Genomic DNA, 24,797 nt, shown 5'->3' on the forward strand with positions numbered 1-24,797 from the left:
ATGTAATGAGTAAGTGTGAAATAAGTATAAGAGCACTTTTGAGATAATTGATTCATTTTTATTATTGGGATAGGAGATCCGTTAATAAATCATTAGATAAATATTTATACCTTTGGTAAGTCTCTGGGGTGAGCATATCCTCAAAACAAGTCAAGCTTTGTGAAAGCCTTACCACTCTATCAAACTTGAGCAAGTCATTTTTTCCCTCAGATTCTCCAGTTTAAGAAAGAAAGAAAAACTGAGCTATCCAGAATTAGCAATAGGCAATATTCATATATATTCATTCAGCAGACAATTATAAGGAAGATAATTGATCTGGAAGCTGGTTTTGACATTAATTGTGAATTCCCTTTGTCACAAAAGGACTCATTTCTCCTGAATCCTCAGAGGAGAACTTACAAAGTGTTTTGAGATCCAGGAACTCAGGGCACTTACTCTCTATTCTAGCTACTGAACTTCTGACTTCCTGTTCAAGTCAAGTTTGAGATTAGGCTAAAAGCTTTCAGTGTCCTTGTTGTTAAATAAGTCTGTCTGCCAATGATTGGAAAGTGGAGAATAACTATAGTCATTTCAGAAATAATTGGTCAGATGATAAAACCCTTGTTGTTGAAAGGTTATTGCTGAACCACGAAAAGACACCTAAATTCTTGGCCTCCGGAGGAGAAGAATTCAATCTGGGGCCAGAGACAAGGCTTGATGGCTCACAGCTTTTGTCCAATAGAGTTTTATTAAAGTATAAAAGGGATAGAGAAAGCTTCTGACATAGACATCAGAAGGGGCAGAAAGAGTACCCCCTTGTTAGCGTTAGCAATGGACTCTCCAATTAGTTATTACAGTGAGTCAAAAGAATGTCTGGAGGTTGTAAAGACCTCACTAGACCTACTCCCATAATTTACATTTTAAGATAACAGGATTAGCCAGAAGGTTTTTCCCAGAGACTGTCCTCAAGCAGGATACATTATCGTTATATAATCCTTATGGAATGTAGAGGGGGAAAAAGTTTGTCCTTTCTTCCTCCTTGAGAATTCCAGACCCCTCTCTCCTTGGGGACCCCTGGACTTCTTATCAACCCGCCTAGGAAATGACTCTCTCATTGTCATGTAGGAACCACGAGACTGCAAGAATGATATCTGTACTTTGAACATGAATATATTTTGTGCTCATCACTTGTGTATCATATGTGAAAATTAATAGGTCAAAATCATTCGTTAATGAGAGCAATAAAGTTCAGAGGTAATATTAGTCATTTTTATTTGTGTCTTTCCATTGCAGATTCCTTATATTTCATGGAAGGAGTGGGTAAACTTAGGAATAGTGAAGACAACAAGAAATTAATCCAGAGCTTTCCTCATATCTCGGAACCTGTCCTCAGTAAGAGTAAGTGACCACACAACTTCCCTACTTTTTGTTCTTTGTTTTCATCCCTGCTTTTAAATTGTGCAGTATAGCCTAAATAGGGCTTTCCAGGTGGCACTTAGTGGTAAAGAATCCGCCTGCCAGTGCAGGAGACACAAGAGATGCGGGTTTGATCCCTGGGTCAGGAAGGTCCCCTGGAGGAGGGCATGGCAATCCATTCCAATGTTCTTGGCTGGGAAATCCCATGAACAGAGAAGCCTGGTGGGCTGAAGCCCATGGGGTTGCAGAGAGTCAGACACGTAGCCTAAATAAATCAGTAGATCCTACTGACATCATCATGTTCCATTAGAAGTCATGCATTAAGATGGAATGTAAATTGGAGATTAAGAGACTTGCACTGTCAACAGTCTAGGCAACCTGTTTCTAAGTCTTTTGTTTCTTTGGACAAGGAACAGTGCCTTCCATTTCTTTATTCATGGTGATGATTCAAGCATATGAATATTTACATAAAACAATGAGCTGCTGAGAGACAAAACAAGGTTTAACTTCATAGACAGTAAAAACTTCATAGTTAGAGGTTTAAAAAAACATTAAAATAAGGTACCAAGAAGCTTACAAAATCTCAGAAAAAAATGTTTCAAAGAATAAACAATTGTATTTCTGGAGCTGGCAAGTCTGTTGCAGAGAGGATCTCTCCATATAAGCCCAGGGATTTTCAATTCTAGGTGTCCGTTAGAATCACCCAAGGAGCTTTTAAGAAATTCAGCGCTGTGACTTCCCTGGTGGTTCAGTGGACAAGATCCTGGGCTCCCAATGCAGGGGGCCTGGGTTTGATCCCTGGCCAGGGAACTAGATCCCACATGCTGCAACTAAGACCTGGTGTGCATGCGCATACTCAGTCGCCTCAGTCGTGTTTGAATCTTTGCAACCCCATGGACTGTATCCCCCCAGGATCCTCTGTCCATGGGATTCTCCAGGCAAGAATACTGGAGTGGGTTGCCATTCTCTCCTCCAGGAGATCTTCCAAACCCAGGGATCGAACCCATGTCTCCTGTTGCTCCTGCACTGGCAAGGAGATTCTTTACCACTGAGTTACCTCAGAAGCCCAAGACCTGGTGCAATCAAATAAATATTAAAAAGGAAAAAGAAACTTTTATCCACTTGTTTCCAAACCCTAAAACCAGTGAAATAAGGTTCTCTGAGGATTAGTCTCTCAGATTCGGCATTTTAAAATAGTTGATTCAGGGTTTTTAAGCAAGATCCTTCTAGGGTCTAATCACAATGTAAAACCCATGGCTTGTTCAAGGAATCTATTCTATCACAGTGTTAGGAAGAGTGAAAGCTCTTTTACCAGATCAGTGACCTAAGTTAGTGATTGGGGTATAAAAACAAGTCCACATCCTTTTGGGAGCATGAACAGGTAGCTCTTGAAAGATCTTATGCAGCTGTTGCTAAGTCGCTTCAGTCGTGTCTGACTCTGTGCAACCCCATAGACGGCAGCCCACCAGGCTCCCCTATCCCTGGGATTCTCCAGGCAAGAACACTGGAGTGGGTTGCCATTTCCTTCTCCAATGCATGAAGGTGAAAAGTGAAAAGTGAAAGTGAAGTCACTCAGTCGTGTCCAACTCATAGTGACCCCATGGACTGCAGCCTGCCAGGCTCCTCCATCCATGGGATTTTCCAGGCAAGCGTACTGGAGTGGGGTGCCATTGCCTTCTCTGGAAAGATCTTATATTTTCTTTTTAATAATTACCCACAATTTTTTGTGCAACAAAAATAATAAACCCACTTATTGTTGTTCAGTCACTCAGTCGTGTGCAACTCTTTGCCACCCCATGGACTGTAGCCCACCAGGCTCCTCCGTCCATGGGATTTCTCAAGCAAAATTACCAGAGTGGGTTGCCATTTCCTTCCCCAAGAGATCTTCCCAATCCAGGGATTGAACCAGATTTTTTTTTTTTTAACCACTGAGCCACCTGGAAACCCACTTATAAATAAGTTTAAATTGTGTATAATCTGTGTTTGCGTTGTGTTGGCTTTGTTTGGGGGGGAGATATCTACCATCCACAAATAAAACCTAAAGTCCTTTAAATCAAATATTTCCAATTAACTGGACATTAAATCACAAATAATGTTCCATTCATTTCAAGCAATTAATTATATGACATAAGTTTACTGTCTAAAAAAATTTAGGATAAGCTTTTGGACTTTATTTTGACAGAATTTTAAGCCAGTGTATTTGTTAAAAACAAGATATAAATATGTGTGTCTATTCACAAAGATGTTTTGGGGGCACTGAGGAGAAAAAATTGGCCATCTCATTCCACCTTGTTTGTTGAGAAATATAGGCCTAAGCAACACTTACAACAAAAGAAAGGAAACTTCAGTGAGGAGGCCTGATAATGGAATTCTGACTTGACAAAAGAGGGCAAAGAGAAGCTTCTCATACTTGTAGGTTATCGGTGAGCAAGTATGATAATTAGTCACATTTCCAAGAACTATCAGATAAGATGCAGTGTTGCAGAAAGTCGATGAGACTAAGCCCACAGTCTAATCCGCCATGGATGAGGGGTTGGTGCTCACTGGTGAGATGAAGTAGAAAAAGCAGTAAGCATAAGCAATTATTTCAAGAAAAATGACTACAAATAAGAAAAAAGAGAAACAGTAGCTAGAGGAAGGCTTGGGATGGAAGAATACATGTGAAATAAAGACCAGCTTTCTGGAAGACCAGGTAGATGGTGGTGCCATGACAGAAATTAGGAAATAGAACAAAGAGTTGGGAGGGTTATGAAAAAAACCAACATCATCTGGGACATCACTACCTCCAAGGCCCTTTGGATGGTGCATAAGACATCTCCCTTTTCTTACCATTCAGAAGTTTGGTGGAACCATGGAGGCTGAGAATTCCCCCAGGACTTTTGACTAACTGGAAGAGGGATTATTCTTAAGGAAGCCATCCTAGACTTACTGCTAATATAAGTAAGTCAGTCCTCTAGAAATCAATTACAATGAAGCCTACATTACTTAGAAAAGTTGGTGGGGGCAAGAGCAGAGAGGGGAAAGTGAGTTAATTCTATTTTGATCAAATTGAGCTTCGAGCATATACTGAAAATCCAAGATGTGAAAGGGTGGTCAAGCTAGGACACAGAATATGCTCAGGTTCGTTCATGAGCAAATCTGTATTAAGCACCTCTAGAAGACACCAGCCTCTGGTCCTGTACTAGAGATGCATGTTCTAAGGAAGTCCTTCTGTGGTTTGGAGCCGAGAATGCAGAGGTCCAGAGGTAAGTGGGTCTGAAGTTACTCTCAGGACAGATGTCTGTGGAGAGCATCACTCCTGTCTTCCTCATCTCAGTCACTTGTCTTATTACTCCTCACCACCAGGGAACTAGCCCTTCTGATGATCCTTCTCCTTTTTTCTACTTCCAGATGTCGGATAGGGTTGACTGGTTACAAAGCCAAAATGGAGTATGCAAAGTTGACGTCTATTCCCCCGGAGACAGCCAACCCCAAGACTGGAAAATGGTAAGGGCCAGCCTCCTTATAAATACGGACCTAGGAATATGTGAAGTGCCATTAAGAGTAGCCTTATTCTCTCCACCGCCACCTCTTTTTTTTCCATCGTATTTTTGGCCACGCTGCCTACAGCATGGGGTCACAAGGAGTCGGGCACAACTGAGCGGCTAAGCAACAACAACAAGCAGGTTTATTATTTTTGTTAGGTAAAACATTATGGGTAATTACCAAAAAGAATTAGTTCCCTGACCAGGTATCAAACTCATGCCCCCTGCAGTGGAAATGCAGTATCTTAAACACCAGACCGCCAGGGAAGTCCCACCACCTCTTATTTTTGAAGATGAAATTCCTGGGGGGAAAATGAACTCCTTTAGAAAAAAAAAAAATTCCACGTATAATTTTCAGGGGTTAAAAATCCTATAATATGATACTTAGTAGGAGAAATATGCCACGGTTAATTAAAAAAAAATATGTAACAGTTGTAAAACTACTCTTCTAACAGAAAGAGACTCAAAAAGAAATGTTCTCAAAGTTTATAGATGAGTCGCTTCAGTTCAGTCTCTCAGTCATGTCTGACTCTCCGTGACCCCAACAACCGCAGCACGCCAGGCCTCCCTGTCCATCACCAACTCCCGGAGTTCACTCAGACTCACGTCCATCGAGTCCGTGATGCCATCCAGCCATCTCACCCTCTGTCGCCCCTTCTCCTCCTGCCCCCAATCCTTCCCAGCATCACAGTCTTTTCCAATGAGTCAACTCTTCACATGAGGTGGCCAAAGTACTGGAGTTTCAGCTTTAGCATCATTCCCTCCAAAGAAATCCCAGGGCTGATCTCCTTCAGAATGGACTGGTTGGATCTCCTTGCAGTACAGGGGACCCTCAAGAGTCTTCTCCAACACCACAGTTCAAAAGCATCAGTCCTTTGGCACTCAGCTTTCTTCACAGTCCTACTTTCACATCCATACATGACCACAGGAAAAACCATAGCCTTGACTAAACAGACCTTTGTTGGCAAAGTAATGTCTCTGCTTTTCAATATGCTATGTAGGTTGGTCATAACTTTTCTTCCAAGGAGTAAGCATCTTTTAATTTCATGGCTGCAATCACCATCTGCAGTGATTTTGGAGCCCCCCAAATTAAAGTCTGACACTGTTTCCACTGTTTCCCCATCTATTTCCATGAAGTGATGGGACCAGATGCCATGATCTTCATTTTCTGAATATTGAGGTTTAAGCCAAGTTTTTCACTCTCTTCTTTCACTTTCCTCAAGAGGCTTTTTAGTTCCTCTTCACTTTCTGCCATAAGGGTGGTGTCATCTGCATATCTGAGGTTATTGATATTTCTCCCAGCAATCTTGATTCCAGCTTGTGCTTCTTCCAGCCCAGCATTTCTCATAATGTACTCTGCATGGAAGTTAAATAAGCAGGGTGACAATATCCAGCCTTGATGTACTCCTTTTCCTATTTGGAACCAGTCTGTTGTTCCATGTCCAGTTCTAACTGTTGCCTCCTGACCTGCACATAGGTTTCTCAAGAGGCAGGTCAGGTGGTCTGGTATTCCCATCTCTCTCAGAATTTTCCACAGTTTCTTGAGCTCCACACAGTCAAAGGGTTTGGCATAGTCAATAAAGCAGAAATAGATGTTTTTCTGGAACTCTCATGCTTTTTCAATGATCCAGCAGACGTTGGCAATTTGATTTCTGGTTCCTCTGCCTTTTCTAAAACCAGCTTGAACATCTGGAAGTTCACGGTTCACATATTGCTGAAGCCTGGCTTGGAGAATTTTGAGCATTACTTTACTAGCACGTGAGATGAGTGCAATTGTGCGGTAGTTTGAGCATTGTTTGGCATTGCCTTTCTTTGGGATTGGAATGAAAACTGACCTTTTCCAGTCCTGTGGTCACTGCTGAGTTTTCCAAATTTGCTGGCATATTGAGTGCAGCACTTTCATAGCATTATCTTTCAGGATCTGAAATAGCTCAACTGGGATTCCATCACCTCCACTAGCTTTGTTCGTAGTGATGCTTTTTAAGGCCCACTTGACTTCACATTCCAGGATGTCTGGCTCTAGGTGAGTGATCATACCATTGTGATTATCTTGGTCATGAAGATCTTTTTTGTACAGTTCTTCTGTGTATTCTTGCCACCTCTTCTTAATATCTTCTGCTTCTGTTAGGTCCGTACCATTTCTGTCCTTTATCGAGCCCATCTTGGCATGAAATGTTCCCTTGGTATCTCCAATTTTCTTGAAGAGATCTCTAGTCTTTCCCATTCTGTTGTTTTCCTCTATTTCTTTGCGTTAATCATTGAAGAAGGCTTTCTTATCTCTCCTTGCTCTTCTTTGGAACTCTGCATTCAGATGCTTATATCTTTCCTTTTCTCCTTTGCTTTTCACTTCTCTTCTTTTCACAGCTATTTGTAAGGCCTCCCCAGACAGCCATTTGGCTTTTTTGCATTTCTTTTCCATGGGGATGGTCTTGATCCCTGTCTCCTGTACAATGTCACAAACCTCAGTCCATGGTTCATCAGGCACTCTATCTATCAGATCTAGTCCCTTAAATCTATTTCTCACTTCCACTGTATAATCATAAGGGATTTGGTTTAGGTCATATCTGAATGGTCTAGCGGTTTTGCCTACTTTCTTCAATTTAAGTCTGAATTTGGCAATGAGCTCATGATGAACCACAGTCAGCTCCCAGTCTTGTTTTTGCTGACTGTATAGAGCTTTTCCATCTTTGGCTGCAAAGAATCTGATTTCGGTGTTGACCATCTGGTGATGCCCATGTGTAGAGTCTTCTCTTGTGTTGTGGGAAGAGGGTGTTTGCTATGACCAGTGTGTTCTCTTGGCAAAACTCTATTAGCCTTTGTCCTGCTTCATTCCATATTCCAAGGCCAAATTTGCCTGTTGCTCCAGGTGTTTCTTGACTTCCTACTTTTGCATTCCAGTCCCCTATAATGAAAAGGATATCTTTTTGGGTGTTAGTTCTAAAAGGTCTTGTAGATCTTCATAGAACCGTTCAACTTCAGTTTCTTCAGCGTTACTGGTTGGGGCATAGACTTGGATTACTGTGATATTGAATGTTTTGCCTTGGAAATGAACAGAGATCATTCTGTCCTTTTTGAGATTGCATCCAAGTACTGCATTTCGGATTCTTTTGTTGACCATGATGGCTAGTCCATTTCTTCTAAGGGATTCCTGCCCGCAGCAGTAGATATAAATCCACCCATTCCAGTCCATTTTAGTTCACTGATTCCTAGAATGTCGACGTTCACTCTTGCCATCTCTTGTTTGACCACTTGCAATTTGCCTTGATTCATGGACCTAACATTCCAGGTTCCTATGCAGTATTGCTCTTTACAGCATTGGACCTTGCTTCCATCACCAGTCACATCCACAGCTGGGTATTGTTTTTGCTTTGGTTCCATCCCTTCATTCTTTCTGGAGTTATTTCTCCACTGATCTCCAGTAGCATATTGGGCACCTACTGACCTGGGGAGTTTCTCTTTCAGTATCCTATCATTTTGCCTTTTCATACTGTTCATGGGGTTCTCAAGACAAGAACACTGAAGTGGTTTGCCATTCCCTTCTCCAGTGGACCACATTCTGTCAGACCTCTCCACCATGCCCCGCCCATCTTGGGTGGCCCCACAGGGCATGGCTTAGTTTCATTGAGTTAGACAAGGCTGTGGTCCTAGTGTGATTAGATTGACTAGTTTTCTGTGATTATGGTTTCAGTGTGTATGCCCTCTGATGCCCTCTTGCAACACCCACTGTCTTACTTGGGTTTCTCTTACCTTGGACATGGGGTATCTCTTCACAGCTGCTCCAGCAAAGCACAGCCACTGCTCCTTACCTTAGATGAGGGATATCTCCTCACCGCCGCCCGTCCTGACCTGAACGTGGAGTAGATGCGTAGGATGGCTCAAAATTCTCAGAAATATAAACTCTCATCTAAGTGATATTGTTCTGCCCTCATCCTTCAACAAACATTTATTCCACACTTACTTAGTATCAGGCACTGTTAAGTCAGAGTCCCATCAGAAAAGGGAAACCACGTCAGTTTTTTTTAGTATTAAATTACTGACGGCATAAGAGATATTTAACTAAGTAAGAGGTATTTAACTAAGTTAACTACTAAAAGCTGTGAAAGAGGTCTCTAATAAGAGATCCAGAAGCAGCAAATGCAGAAAGCTGCTACTACCCCTAGGCTGAAAGAGTGAATGAGGAAGAAAGTTAAGGCTCACAAAGTCCCCTTGCCCTCAACAAAGGCTGCTTCAGATCTCCTTGGAGAGCATGCCCTGCAGCTGGACAGCAGCCTGCATCCCAGTGGCACTCAAGACACTTGCCAGAGGGCACAGGGGACCAGAAGGGACGCCCCTCCCTCCTGTGATGACCAGGTAGCGCCCCTCCAGTGCCCTCTGCCAACAAAGCCAGCCACCCAAGGAGAAATGTTTAAAGGGTCCAGCTCCCAACTCACAAAGCAAGACTAAAAAGGGTCGACTTGGATTTGAGAGACAGTAATGAATGACTGGCACAGACACTGTGCTGAGTCTTAGGGTCAGAGATACAAAACTAAACTCACCTGTCCAGAGATTAAAGAACCCTTCTCCTTCCAACTGGGCACAAAGTTCTTAAGATGAGCAAAAGATACTAGCCAAGTAGATTTTCTGTTGTCTCTCACCAACAGAGAGTAGATCTCTATAAACCACTAATCCATTGAAGAAATCACCAAGTAGTGAGCTAGTAAAACCAAAATTCTCAAGCATTGCTGCCACCAATGATTGGTGGCTGTGGAAGGACTAAAATGAAAATCAAAAACTAAATTCGGCAAAGAGAGGAAAAGGCAAAGAGAGGAAAATTAAAATGGTGCCTAAAACACCATCTCGGGGGAGGCAAGAGAGGACACATCGGGTACAGTACTCCCATGATGGCCTTCACCTCTGTTAAGCAGATCTGCTGGACATCTTGACAAATTTGCAAAACTGTTAAAAGATCATTTTCAGAGAGAGGTGAAATAATGATTCTCCTATGAACATAAAATAGACTCATGGGAAAGATTTTATTTAACTCATTAATGAGATTTTATTTAATTCATTAATGGTGCAGTTCTAAGGAGAGTCAAAAAAAAAAAAAAAACCACCTGTATGTAGATCGGGAGTATTGGAATGAACTGTGCAAATGGAAGCCAAACTGACATCTTCCAAAGTGGGCGAGAAAGTCAGCAATTCTTTCCTGGTCAGAATTAACATGTGTGTAGACAAAAATCATACTGCATTGCTAACAGTTATCTATAGTTTCCAGAGTTATCAGGTATTTCCAAGAGAATCAGAATCAGAAAACGTGGAGGAGTATGCTATAGATTGTGCAGAGTTTTCTACTCGAGTACAAATTTCCTTGTAGCAGCTATCATTCAAATTAGGAAAACAATTTAGAGGACTGTGAACCAAGTTCTGTGGCCCACAAGCAGCTTAAACAAGGCTGTAGAGGTCCAGCTGCTTTTGTCTTCTTCCCAGTTCATCCAGACATTACAGTAGACTGTTGACTGTAGGGGTGGAGAGAACCAATTTCAGAGTCAACTGGATTTGAATCCTGGCCCCCACCATGTGCTAGCTGTGAGATGCTGTATATATGTGTGTATATATGTATATATATATACCGGAGAAGGTGATGGCACCCCACTCCAGTACTCTTGTCTGCAAAATCCCATGGATGGAGGAGCCTGGTGGGCTACAGTCCATGGGGTTGCTAAGAGTTGGACACAACTGAGCGACTTCACTTTCACTTTTCACTTTCATGCATTGGAGAAGGAAATGGCAACCCACTCCAGTGTTCTTGCCTGGAGAATCCTAGGGATGGGGGATCCTGGTGGGCTGCCATCTCTGGGGTCGCACAGAGTCGGACACTACTGAAGTGACTTAGCAGCAGTAGCAGCATATATACAGGGCTTCCCAGGTGGTGCTAGGGGTAAAGAACCCGCCTCCCAATACAGGAGACACAAGAGATGCGAGTTCAATCCCTGGGGGAGATCCCCTGGAGGAGGAAATGGCCACCTACTCCAGTATTCTTGCCTCGAGACTCACATGGACAGAGGAGCCTAGAGGGCTACAGTCCTTAGGGTTGCAAAGAGTCAGACAAGACTGAAGTGACTTAGTACTTAGTGTGTATATATGTATGTGTGTACACACACACACACACACACACACACCCTCTCCCTTTTGGATCTTCTTCCGATTCAGGTCACCACAGAGCAGTAAGTAGAGTTCTCTGTGCTGTATAGTAAGTATGTTGCCATCAGTTGTCTAGTTGTCTAGTTTACACGTACTATCAATAGTGTATCAATAGTGTATATGGTCGATCTCAATCTCCCAATCCTTACCACCTCCCCTTTTCCCCTTTTAAAATACCAAATTATTCTTTAAAGATCAGCAGTTCTTGTGGTTATCCTCAGAGAGATGTAACTCCAATAGTTACAGTGATCCCTTACATTTGATGGTAAATAGGACACTTTCACATACATTCTTATTTTAGCCTATGTTCAAGTGAAGTTTAGAAATGAGGCCAACATATAAACATGTGCATGTGCTTAGCACAGCTAGCATCTACCAAAGACTCTGCATTCACTCAAAACTAATAATTTGTCCCACAGACAATTCCTCATTTATAAATCAGATTCTTAACCTAAAAGCATCCCCAGTAGTCCACTGGAAGCCAATGAGCATATCAGGATTGTGCTTGCGTAGCCCAGCAAAGTGATTAATTATGCACCACTGTCCTTGAATTTTCTGATATTTTGAAAACTATACTTGTAATGAAAGTGAAAGTGTTAGTCGCTCAGTCGTGTCCAACTCTTTGTGACCCCATGGACTGTACCCTGCCAGGCTCTTCTGTCCACAAGATTCTCCAAGCAAGAATACTGGAGTGGGTTGCCATTCCATTCTCCAGAGGAATCTCCCTGACTCAGCAATCAAACCCGGGTCTCCATCATTGCAGGCAGATTCTTTACTGTCTGAGCCACCAGGGAAGCCCTATACTTGTCATAAGAGACCTAACTAAATAAAACAGATCAACCATAAAAATAGTAATTAATAGCAACACAGGAAAAATCTGATTTAATGCAGATTTGAACTCTGTAGCTGATGAGGGTCAGATCTTAAGGATCTATGTCGTTAGAGGTGTCAGAGTACAGTAGCTGAGAGCAGGGGCCCAGGAGTCACTGGCCCAGCTGGAACTCCACCTCCATTGGTGATTAGCTGTGTAACCTCTGGCAAGTAACTAACAGGATCCCTCAGTTCTTCAATTTCCTCTTCTGTTAAAATGTGGGTAATAAGAAAGCTAGCATTTAAGTTTATTGCCAGAATAATAGTGGCTTTCTAGGTGGCTCTGTGGTAGTCTGCCTGCAGGAGATGCGAGTTCAATCCCTGGGTTAGAAAGATCCGCTGGAGGAAGAGATGGCAACACACTCCAATAACCTTGCCTGGAAATCCAGGTAGAGGAGCCCAGTCCATGGGCTTATAGAGTCAGACATGAACTGAGCACACATCTGCACACACAGAATAATATTAAATGAGGTCCTCGTTTTAAAGTACTCAGAACAGTGCCTGATATATAGTAGGTGGTGGTGGTGGTTTAGTCAGTCAGTCGCGTCCAACTCTTGCAACCCCATGAACTGTAGCCCGCTAGGCTCCTCTGTCCATGGGATGTCCCAGGCAAGATTACTGAAATGGGTTGCCATTTTCCTCTCTAGGGGATCTACCCGACCCAGGGGTTGAACTCTGGTCTCCTGCATTGCAGGCAGATTGTTTACTGATAGCCACTAGGGAAGGCTGATATATAGTAAGCACTCAGTAAATGTTGTTTCCATCTGTTGGGCTGATGGAGGAGTTGAGACGTGAGACGGGCGACCATTTCTGTGACTGCTCTTTGAGGTTGTCCTGAATATCCTGTGTCTTTACTTTGTTATAGTCGGATGAATCCTTGTCTATTTTTAAGGAAGCCTCACACGATCCCATCAGAGTGCTCAGCTGGCTCCGCAGAGACCTAGAAAAAAGCACAGCAGGATTCCAAGACGTTAGGTTCAAGCCCGGAGAATCATCGCTCAGCAGGGAAATGGTCAGCTCAGGAGACCCACGCAAAGGTTTCTGCGTGGACTATTACAACACCACCTCCAGGGGCAGTCCAGGGAGGCTGCATTTTGAGATAAGTCACAGAGAGAACCCGCACCAGGGCCCCAGCACGCACCCCGGTAATGGGAGCTCCGTAGACGAAGTCTCCTTCTACGCCAACCGCCTCACAAATCTTGTCATTGCCATGGCCCGTAAGGAGATCAACGAAAAGATTGACGGCTCTGAGAACAGGTGTGTCCACCAATCAGTGTACATGGGGGATGAGCCCCCACCCAACAAGAGCCTGAGCAATGTGGCGTCGGAGCTGGTGAATGAGACCGTCACTGCGTGCTCCAAAAACACCCCATCGAATAAGGCTCCGGGCTCTGGTGACAGAGCCTCGGGGACATTACAGAGCCCCCCTAATTTAAAATACAAAAGCACTTTGAAGATCAAGGAGAGCAGCAAGGGAGCCAGGGGCCCAGAGGACAGGCCTAGCTCTAAGAAGTCTTTCTTCTACAAGGAAGTATTCGAATCTCGTAACGCGGACGACGCCAAAGAGGGAGGAAGGACCTTACCGGCAGAGAGAAAGATGTTCAGAGGACATGAAAGGCCCGATGACTTCACAACTTCTGTCAGTCAAGGGATCATGACCTACGCCAACAGTGTGGTGTCCGACATGATGGTCTCCATCATGAAGACCCTGAAGATCCAGGTGAAGGACACGACCATTGCCACCATCGTGCTGAAGAGGGTCCTGATCAAGCATGCCAAAGAGGTGGTCTCCGACCTCATCGACTCCTTCATGAAGAACCTCCACGACGTCACGGGGAGCCTCATGACGGACACGGACTTTGTCTCAGCTGTGAAAAGAAGCTGCTTCTCTCATGGAAGCCAGAAGGCCACGGACATCATGGACGCCATGCTGGGGAAACTCTACTCGGTGATATTTGCCAAGAAAACCCCTGAGACAGTCAGGAAAACCAAGGATAAGTCTGAAAGTTACTCCCTCGTCTCTATGAAAGGGATGGGTGATCCTAAACACCGAAACGTCAACTTCGCCTCCATGAAAACAGAAGGTAAAGTGAGGGAGAAAGTATGCACCCCCACGCCCAAACCCGAGAAGTCCTGTGTGGAGACTGTGGGGGAACACATTATCAAAGAGGGGCTGACCCTGTGGCACAACAGCCAGCAGAAGGAAGGCATGCCTTCATGCCTCCAGGGCTCACCCTTCGTAACTCCCAAAAGACAGTGTAAACCTGTGCCGGACTTTCCCCTGGCGTTCCCTTTTGACCCCTGCCACTTCAGCCTCCCTATGCAGTGCCCAGAAAAACCTGAGAATTTTCTGTGTGACTCAGACTCCTGGGCCAAGGACCTGCTTGTGTCTGCCTTACTTCTGATCCAGTACCACCTGGCCCAGGGAGGGAACATGGATGCACAGAGTTTCCTCGAAGCTGCCGGCACCTCCAACCTGTATCCCATGAAGTCCCCGGCCGTTTCCCATGAGTCCAGCCTCCGGTCTCCCCGAGTGGGAGCTGACCCAGAAGAAGTGGAGAAGAAGGACCTAATGAGCGTTTTCTTCAACTTTATCCGGAACTTGCTCAGTGAGACCATTTTCAAGAGCGACCATAGCTGTGATCCCAAGGCAGCCAAGGAAGACAGCCCCCAGTATGAAAGACCCGCCACTCCTTCTCCTGCCAAATTAAATGAATGTGATGAGCCTGGGGGTGCTTTTGCAGGGCTCACCAAGATGGTGGCTAACAAACTTGACAGCCGCATGAACGGGCAGATGGTAGACCATCTGATGGACTCAGTGATGAAGCTGTGTCTCATCATTGCCAAGTCCTGCGACTCTCCGTTGGCAGAACTGGGAGACGACAAGTCCGAGGATGCCAGCAGGCCGACGTCAGCCTTCCCAGAGAGTTTATATGAGTGTTTGTCCACCAAGGGCACAGGGACTGCAGAGACGCTCCTACAGAATGCCTATCAGGCTATCCACAACGAACTGAGGAGTCTATCAGCACAGCTCCCCGAAGGGTGCACAGCACCCAAAGTGATTGTCAGCAACCACAACCTGACGGACACAGTGCAGAACAAGCAGCTCCAAGCCGTTCTTCAGTGGGTAGCCGCCTCTGAGCTCAACGTCCCTATTCTGTACTTTGCCGGTGACGATGAAGGAATCCAGGAGAAGGTAAGGCGGTAGAGCCAGGGGTTTGGAGAAGATTGATTAGGGTTAATTAGGGTTTTAAGTGCTTTTTCTTTCAAAATGGGAAGATAGCCCCAAGAAGGGTAGGATGGGAACAGGAAACATTCGAAGCTCAAAACTCATAGCCTAGCCAATGGGTAAATTAAAACTAGATTTTGCCCAATAAGCGGTGTGTCAAAGGGAAAAGAAGATACACTTTTTTTTCTCTCTCTCTCTTTCTTTTTGTGTATCTAGATGGGAATGCACAAATAAGGAGCCTCCAAGTGAGTTGGTGCAAGAATCAGAGTAAGGTCTGGGCTCAGACTGAACTCTGGGTAGGACAGCTTTGCCCAAAGAATGAGAAGGAAATGCTGGGAAGCATCCCAGGGATGTGTTTGTTGGCTGGGGGTGAAGGGTTTAGATTCATGGTGTTTTCAAGCCCATCATACCTCTCCTTGCTGGTGATCTAGGAGCCATTGGGGATTTGAAGGGATTCAATAAATAGCATCCCTCTTCCCCTCACCCTAAGTTCTGAATCAATTGATAAGTAAGACTAAAGAATAAGGCAGACAGAAAAACCAGCTTATTATTGTTCTTATTGATAAAGGTAAGTGTGCTTTCTACCTCCTTTCTTCTCCCAATTTAGGCCTCAAAACTGCTCATGGAAGGGAAACTTTGAGTCTGGGAAGCTTTTGTTTACATAGTTGGTGCTCCATGCTAATGAGGGGGAATTAAGAGGCCACCCCCACAACATACACAGTCTCTCTCTCTTTCTCTCTCTCAGGGTTTTTTTTTTCTTTCAATATTACTTCCTCTCAATTAAGAGAAGTGGAACAATGACATTTACCAATTAAGTAATAGGAGGTGGCACCAGAGGCTGGGGTTATTATAAAAAGCACCCATCTTCTTAGAAACCAGAGGATATGGAGGAAGAGGCTTTCGCTGTTTGATGCACGGGGTTAGTAGCACTTATAACTGGGTTACTTGGTGTATCTGATGACCAGGAAGACACAGGACTGTACTGCACACAGAATAGTCTGTACTCGGCTTAAACGAGAAACTGTCTCTCCTGTCGACTTGCTCCTTTTGCAGCAACAGGACTCTGTAGGCTTGTTCCTTGCGTGTCTGTACACCAACAGCATTGCCAAGTGCAGAACCTCAGGCTCCACTCCTAACCTACTGAATCAGAACCTTTAGCAAAACCCCCAGTTGATCTGTATGCCTGTTCCACATTGGGCCAGAGGACAGAACATGGAGATCCAATCTTTGATTTATCCCTAAGAGTACTTACTTGGCAAGTTCTGTCTGTTCACAGTTTTTCCAGTCTGTAAAACAAATTATTCTGTGTGTGTGTGCTTAGTCGCTCAGTCATTTCTGACTCTTTGTGACCCCATGGACTCTAGCCTGCCAGCCTCCTCTATCCATGGGATTCTCCAGGCAAGAATATTGGAGTGAGTTGCCATTCCCTTCTCCAGGGGATCTCCCTAACCCTGGGATCCAACCCAGGTCTCCTACATGGCAGGCAGATTCTTTACTCTCTGAGCCACCAAATTATTTTCATAAGTTGCAATTAGCAGAGGTGCCAATATTCAGGAAAGCTTTAGACTAATGAAAAAATCTAAAAAGAAGCATAGCTTTCACATGTACAGTGTGTGAAACAGGCTTTGTTCTGACACCATCTTTTAAGTCTACCTCTTCCTATGCAACAATCATAATACATTCTAGTTTTCGATTATTTTGAATTAGAATGTCTATGATACAATTCTCTAGAATGAGACAGTAGACTTGCAGGCTTCCTTCTACACACACACACACACACACACACAACACACACACACACACACACACACACACACACATTTTCTTCAAGGAAAAGAATGGGAAACATGGGCAACAGCACATGCAAATGTCACCTAGTGAGTAGATTTGTCCTGAGCAGCAGCATATTTTTAAGAAAAGTTGGATGGCATATACATCAAAGAAATTATGTAAATAAAAAAGTTGCGAATTTTGGGGGGGGGAAAGAGACTTAGTTAATATAGGCAACTATTTTCATGCTAATGCTGGTGATTAAATCTGGTCATACCAGCATATCCATGAGCCCAATTCCCTTAAACAAATTTGTATCCATTTTAAAAAACTGTTGGTCATGCCCTGCAGCATATAGGATCATGGTTCCGCAGCCAGGGATGGAACCCAGGCCCCCTGTATTGACAGTGAGGAGGCTTAACCATTGGACCTCCATGGAAGTCCCTGTATCCATTTTTGAATCGGTAATGTGTGCATACTTCAAAATCCAAAGGCACACACACACACAAAATGCACAATTAAAATTAAGGACTTTTTCTCATTTTTATCTCCCCATTCCATTGCCCTCCCTGGAGAAAACCATTCTGATCAATTTCTTGTTTATCTTTCCAAAAATACTTACGTAGCATACAAGTTAATACATATTTGTTTAGTTGCTAAGTCGTGTCTGAATCTTTGCGACCCCATGGACTGTAGCCCACCAGGCTCCTCTGTCCCTGGGATTTCCCAGGCAGGAATACTGGAACAGGTTGCCATTTCCTTCTCCAGGGTGCACCAATTCCAGCACCTATCAAAATAAAATGAGAGCACCTGTTTCCCACATAGTGACTAACCTACGGTCCATGCCAAACTCTTGGTCTTTACCAAGTGTTGCCTGACTTTGCACTTATCTTTTTAGGAATGAGGGTGAATACTTTTTCATGTGTTTAAGAGCCATTTTTGGTTTTTAAAAATATTTATTTGGCTGCACTGAGCCCTTTTTGTGAACTTTTAGTTGTGGCATCTGGAATCTAGTTCCCAGACAAGGAATCGAACCCAGGTTCGCTGCCTTGGGAGCTCAGTATCTTAGCCACTGAGCTACCAGGGAAGTTCCTAAGAGCCGTTTTTGAATTTCCTTTTTCATGGATGAATCATTTGTTTGCAAACTCTGCCCATTTTTTTTCTGCTAGGTTGTTGGTCTTTTTCTTACGGATCTGTGAGAGTTTTACATAATACAAGGAAAATAGCCTTTGTGATATTACATATGATTTTTTAAATCATTTGACTTTTGACTGATGTTTCATTTTGTTGCTTTTGCCATGAAGAATTATTTTAAATGTTTACATGGTCAAATATGATGGTTCATATTTTAGGTTTTTCTAGATTTTGTGTCACATTTTGGAAAACATTCTCCACTACAAGATAGTAACAACACTTCCCCGTGTGTTCTTTCTCCTAGCACAATTATGATTTTTTAAAAATGTTTAAGGCTTTGATCCATTGCAAATTCATTTTTATACAAGGTATGACATAGGAATTCAGTCTTATTTTTTTCCAGATACCTATATGTCTTTGTTTTTTCCCTAAGCTTTCTGTTCTATTCCATTGAGTCATTCATCTGTTCTTACTAAGTTTAATACTATTTTAATAGCATATTGCTTTAATTATTGTAATTCTGTCATATGTCTTCGTATTGATAGGACTAGAGACTCCTTATTTCTCTGTCTCAGAATTTTCTAGGCCATGTGTCTCAGTTTCACCCCCAGCCACTGGTAACCATCAACCTGCTTTCTGTCATTACAGATTTGCCTTTCATTTTAGAAAATAGTGGAGTCATAAAGTAATAGCCTTTTACATATGGCTCTCCACTATTAGCATAAGGTTTTTGAGGTTTATCCATGTTGCAGTATGTATCAGCAGTTCATTCCTTTTGTTGCTGAATAGAATTTCATTGTATATGTTTTCTCTATTGACTCACCAATTAATGGACATTGGGGTTATTTCCATTATTTTGCTATTATGATTAATGCCTCTATGAACAGTCACATACAAGTCTTTGTATGGATATACATTTTCACTTCTCCTGGGTGACAAGGACTGTAACTGCTGCATTTTATGGTAAGTATAATTTCTTAAGAAACTGTTCAACTGTTTTCCAAAGAAGCTGTACCATTTTATATTCCGACCAGCAATTTCGTTGATTTCAATTTCTCCATATCTTCATCAACATTATTCTGTTCTGTTTCTCATTATAACTGTTATAGTGGTTTTTGATTGTGGATTTAATTTGACATACATACATTAAAATGACAAGATGTTGAGCATCTTTTTATGTGCTGATTAGCCATTCATATATAATCTTTGGTGAGTTGTCTATGTAAATCGTAAATCTTTTGTCCATACTTTGACTGGGTTGTTAGTTACACGAATTCTCGATGTATTCTGGATACAGGTCCTTCACCGGATATATATATTTTGCAAATACTTTCTCTCTCTGGAGCTTTTTTTTTTTTTTTTTCACTTAATGGAGTGTTTCAAGGAGCAGAAGTTCTTAACAATGACATCTAGTTTAGTTTTTACCTCATTGCTTGCACTTGAGATATGTCATATCAAATAAATCTTTGCCTAGCTCCACTGTCCTCTGCTGGAGGCAGTTTTGCTCCTAAGGGACATTTGGCAATGCCTGGGAAAGGAGGGGGGTTTAGCAGGAAGAGGCCAAGTGAAAGTGAAAGTGTTAGTCACTCAGTCGTTGTCCAACTGTTTGCGACCCCATAGGCAAGAATACTGGAGCGGGTTGCCATTTCCTTCTCCAGGGGATCTTCCCAACCCAGTGATAGAACAGTTAGTTATGTTTAGCCTGCTTTTCCTTGTATTGTCTTCTTTTGAATTATTTTTAAACATTTTTCAGTGTTCCCTTTTAACCCATCTGTTGTGTTTTGCTATATCTCTTTGTGTAGTGTTTTAGTGGTTTCTCTGGGTACCACAATCCGCATACTTAACTTGTCAGAGTCTACTTAGAGTCAACAGTGACCACTTAGGCTAGAATGTAGAAATCTTCCTGCCCTATGGGGCCCTTCACCCTTCTGCCTGAGACTGCCATTATTTTATGTAATTAGCTGCCTAAAATCTATTTAATTTTATTGCCTAAAATCCTTAGGCAATATTATTTTTGCTTTCAACCATAAAATCATATTTTAAAGAATGGAGACAAATCGTTCATCATTTATCCTGAGATTTTTACCATTTCTGTTGTTGTTGGTTTGCTCCTCATGTTCCCAGTTTCTTTCTGATACCGTTTTCTTTCTGTGCAAGGAAACAACGCATTTTTCTGGTGATGAATTATCTTAATTTAATCTGAAGTTTCATTTGACCTTCATTCCTGAGGCATATGTTTGCTGGACATAGAATTCTGGTTTGACAGTTCTTTTCTTTTAGTGCTTAGAAAGTGCTGTTTCACTCCTCTGTCCTCTCTGGGTTTTGATGAGAAATTCGCTGTCATTGGCACTGCTGTTCCCTCATGTATACTGTGCCATTTGTCCCTGGCCACTTTTAGATCTCTTCCTCTTTTTCTTTCAGTTCAGTTCAGTCGCTCAGACGTGTCTGACTCTTTGCGACCCCATGAACCGCAGCACGCCAGGCCTCCCTGACCATCACCAACTCCTGGAGTTTACCCAGACTCATGTCCACTGAGTCAGTGATGCCATCCAACCATCTCATCCTCTGTCGTCCCCTTCTCCTCCTGCCCTCAATCTTTCCCAGCATCAGGGTGTTTTCAAATGAGTCAGCTCTTCGCAGCAGGTGGCCAGTGTATTAGTTTTCAGCAATTTGATGGTGATAGGTCTTGAAGTGAATTATGGGGGTTCATCATATTTCAAGTTCACTATGCTTCTTGAATTTGTCTGTATGTCTGTTAGAAAATTGGGGAAGCTTTCATGCATTATTTCTTTAAATGTATTTCTGCACTACCCTTTTTCTTCTCTAAGGACATAAATGTAAAACCCTCTGGAACTGTCCCACAGGCCCCTGAACTCTGCTTATTTTCTCAATCTTTTTGAAGGAGGTTTAATCTATCTCTTACACTGTTCAATACAGTTAATTTCTATTGCTCTGTCTTTTGTTTTCCTGTGTTTCCTTACTCATCTCCATCTATTTAGTCTTCATTTTGGATTTGGTATTATTGTTTAGCCGCACAATGACCATTTTTAACTGTACAGTGACCAGCTGTACAATGAGTCTTCGTTCTGTCTCCTCTTTGCGGAGACTTGTCTTTCCATCTGTTTCAAGAGTATCCTTATGCACTTCAGTTTCTGCCTGGAATTTCCCCTGAGAAACACCTGATACTTGGCCTGTTAATCTGCCCTTTGAACTTCTCATAGAGTCAGTTGCAGAACACACAAAATGGAAGGCTGGTTCATTTGTTGCCACACAGATTCCAGATGAATGGCAATATACTGGGCTCATATAGAATACTTGCTTGGGCTTTTCTCATTTTATGCCTGGTAAGAGGATTAAACATAGGGTTCAGAGACTTGGGTATGAGCAGTGCCTCTGCTGACTTCTGGCACTGTATCACAGATAACTGTCACCTCTCTGGGCAACATTTTCATGGAGGTTGAATGCATTTTTGAGTCACCTTCCTGCTTTATCATCCCAGCGCTCTCTGGCCTATGGGGCTGAGAAAGCAGCATCTACATTATCCTATGGCTCTTTCTCTCCTGTCTGTGTTGGTCTCTGGGCGGTGATGGGAGCCCATTTTATGATGTTACAGTGAGCTTAAGAACTTCAGAATCCTTAGAAGGCATGAACACCATCGACCAAACAGCCACTGGAAGCAGGAAGCTTTAGTCTTTGTGGGACATCTTCCATATCACGGACATGGGGTTGTCCTTTAAATGAAGGGCGATGGAACCCACTTTCTCTTGTCAGACAAGCCAGCGAGTGTCTCGGTTTTGGAAGTAGTCTTAGCATCTCCCTGGAGGCCCTCCCGCGGCCAGGGACCGCCCCCTGCTCTCTGGCCTTGAAGGCCCCGCCGGACCCTCGCTGGGATGCTCTGCCTCCTCGACTTCCGCTTTCCTTCCCTCCCTCAGCTACTTAAGCTTTCGGCAGCCGCCGTGGAAAAGGGGCGCAGCGTAGGTGAGGTTCTACAGTCGGTGCTGCGGTACGAGAAGGAGCGACAGCTGGACGAGGCGGTGGGCAACGTCACACGGCTGCAGCTGCTGGACTGGCTGATGGTGAACCTGTGATGGGGGCCCGCCGCCGCCCCTCTTTCCCGCAGTGGGCCCCACCCTCACCCCTCCCTCCGTCCTCACTGCCGCAGCCCCCCTTTCCCGTCTCCTCACAGAGCCCCAACATTATCTTCATACCACTTACATCTAAGACACGTCATCGTGCGCTAGTCCCTGGATTTTGCAGATATTCTTGTCCATGTGAGCAAGGACGTAAAATAAAAATTACAAATAAATGGCTCCGAGTGCTTGGTTTCCTTGGGATCCAATGGGACCAACGCCTGCGTGCTAAATCGCTCAGTCGTGTCCGACTCTTTGTGACTCCATGGACTGTAGCCCACCAGGCTCCTCAGTCCATGGAATTCTCTAGGCAAGAGTATTGGAGTGGGTTGCCATTTCCTTCTCCAGGGGATCTTCCTGATCCAGGGATCAAACCTGGATCTCCCACATTGCAGGCAGACGCTTTACCATCTGAGCCACAGAGCTATGGTCAATTAAGTCTCTTCAAGGAGAATGTCCTTTATTATTTAACCTCTTGCATGCATGCCAAGTCACTACAGTCATGTCTGACTCTTGCAACCACATATAGCCCACCAGCCTTCTCTGTCCATGGGATTTCCCAGGCAAGAATCCTGGAGTGGGTTGCTATTTCCTACTCCAGGGGACCTTCCCGACCCAGAGATCAAACCCATGTCTCATCATGTCACCTAAGTTTGCAGGCCAGTTCTTTACTCCCAGCGAGACCTCAGTCAGTTCAGTTGCTCATTTGTATCCGACTCTTTGCAACCCCATGGACTGCAGCACGTCAAGCCTCCCTGTCCATCACCAACTCCCAGAGTTTACCTAAACTCATGTCCATTGAGTCAGTGATGCCATCCAACCATCGCGTCCTCTGTTTGTCCCCTTTTCCTCCTGCCTTCAGTCTTTCCCAGCATCAGGGTCTTTTCCAATTAGTCGGTTCGAGACCTGGGAAGCCTCAATGGGACAAGAAGAAGAAGCAGTCTCAGGAATGAAAAAGAGTCCAATGGTTAGCAGAGTAAAAGTACTGCCTGCCGGAGAGCCCAGCCAAATGCTGGTGGGCCTGTTGTCTATGGATACATACTTCCCATCGACCCATCAGTGACTTGTAACTTCCCTGCTTTAAAGGGGTCCCTAAATAAGTCACCGTTTGTCAAGAGTTATTTCAGCCCTTTGTAGCTTCCCTGCTTTAAAGGAGTCCCTAAATAAGCCACAGTTTGTCAAGAGTTATTTCAGCCCTTTGTAACCATGTACGTACTTTTCAATATCCAATCTGAATCCTTTAAATTAGGCTACCAGGACCTGGCTCCTTGTCCTATCTCCCCAGAACTGTCCATCTCACCTTTATCCTTGGTCGCAGACTCTCGGGGTCCAAAAAGGCCCAGAGGACCTGAGTTCAATGGCTAGTCCTGTACCTCTTCTGATAGAAGACGTGGGAGAAGTCACCTGTTAGGACACTGCTCTGACTTAATGTGCACATCACCCCACTTTAGAGGCACTTTCTGAATTATATGTTCTCCAACAATTTTACATTCTCCTTCCTTTCTTCTAGAAACTTCCTCCTCTGGTTTCTAGGTTTCCTATTTTTCTGCATCTCTCTGGGGCTCTACTCAACCCCTTACATGTTTCTCTCTCCCAGGATTTGACCCTCTTGACCCTCCACTGTTCTCAATCATCTTCCCCAGGTGATCTCACCTGAACCCAATGGCTTCAATCACCCAATGTCTCCCTTCATGGACTATTACACAGTGATTAAAGTGAAAACTATGAAGCCAGGTATATATCCCAGGTTGTTTCTGACTTGCACACATTTATCTGTACTGTAATTATAGACTGTGAGTTCAGTAGGCAGACTAGAAGGGCAGGTGGTGGGTGAGTGGACACATCCTGTAGCTTGCTCATCTTCCGACCTTCAGGAAACCTGTCATCCCCTGCTCCATGTGGTCTTACAGAAGCATCAGTCATGGGGCTTGTAATCCTGGCTGGCCAATTGGAGGACCCCAATATCTCAGACGCAGTGATGGGTTCAAATCCAATTACTTCTGAGACTTTCCTACTAGCAGGAAGACTGCTACTTTTGATGGAATGATAGTGGTCATCTTAACTCCTGGGCAGAGCTTCTCTTCAGAATGAAGTCAACCATAAATGAAGCAAGACTAAGAGGGGGTGAGAGCATCTGAGCTCCATGATCTTGTCTGAATTCCTGCTGTGTCCCCGTTTACCCATCCTGATTCCCCACAGTCATGAAAACCAATAAATGCCCTGTTGTTTAAGTGAGTTGGAACTTGGCTTCAGTCATTCCCAGACCAGAATTCTAACTGGCATAGGTTAACTTGGGCAAGAGGGGAAAAGTTGATTATTATTTAGACTTCTCTTAGTGATGCTGTTCTTTTAGTACTCTTAGTGATGCTCCCCTGGTGACTCAGAAGGTAAAGAATCTCCCTGCAAAGCAGGAGTGAAGTGAAGTGAAGTGGAGTGAAGTCGCTCAGTCGTGTCCGACTCTTTGCGACCCCATGGACTGTAGCCTACCAGGCTCCTCTGTCCATGGGATTCTCCAGGCAAGAATACTGGAGTGGGTTACCATTTCCTTCTCCAGGATATCTTCCC

At 43.8% G+C, this 24,797-nt stretch overlaps 1 protein-coding gene across 1 annotated transcript; it reads left to right on the forward strand.

The window, feature by feature from the left end:
- Positions 1–4,785: 4,785 nt before the first annotated feature.
- Positions 4,786–22,190, forward strand: AKAP3 (A-kinase anchoring protein 3). Its single transcript, XM_068972239.1, has 3 exons — positions 4,786–4,881; positions 12,862–15,165; positions 22,035–22,190. The coding sequence occupies exons 1-3, from the start codon at positions 4,786–4,788 to the stop codon at positions 22,188–22,190; spliced, it is 2,556 nt and encodes an 851-aa protein (XP_068828340.1).
- Positions 22,191–24,797: the final 2,607 nt, after the last annotated feature.

This window comes from Capricornis sumatraensis, chromosome 4, assembly GCF_032405125.1.
Source record: "Capricornis sumatraensis isolate serow.1 chromosome 4, serow.2, whole genome shotgun sequence".
Classification (NCBI taxonomy): Eukaryota; Metazoa; Chordata; class Mammalia; order Artiodactyla; family Bovidae; genus Capricornis; species Capricornis sumatraensis.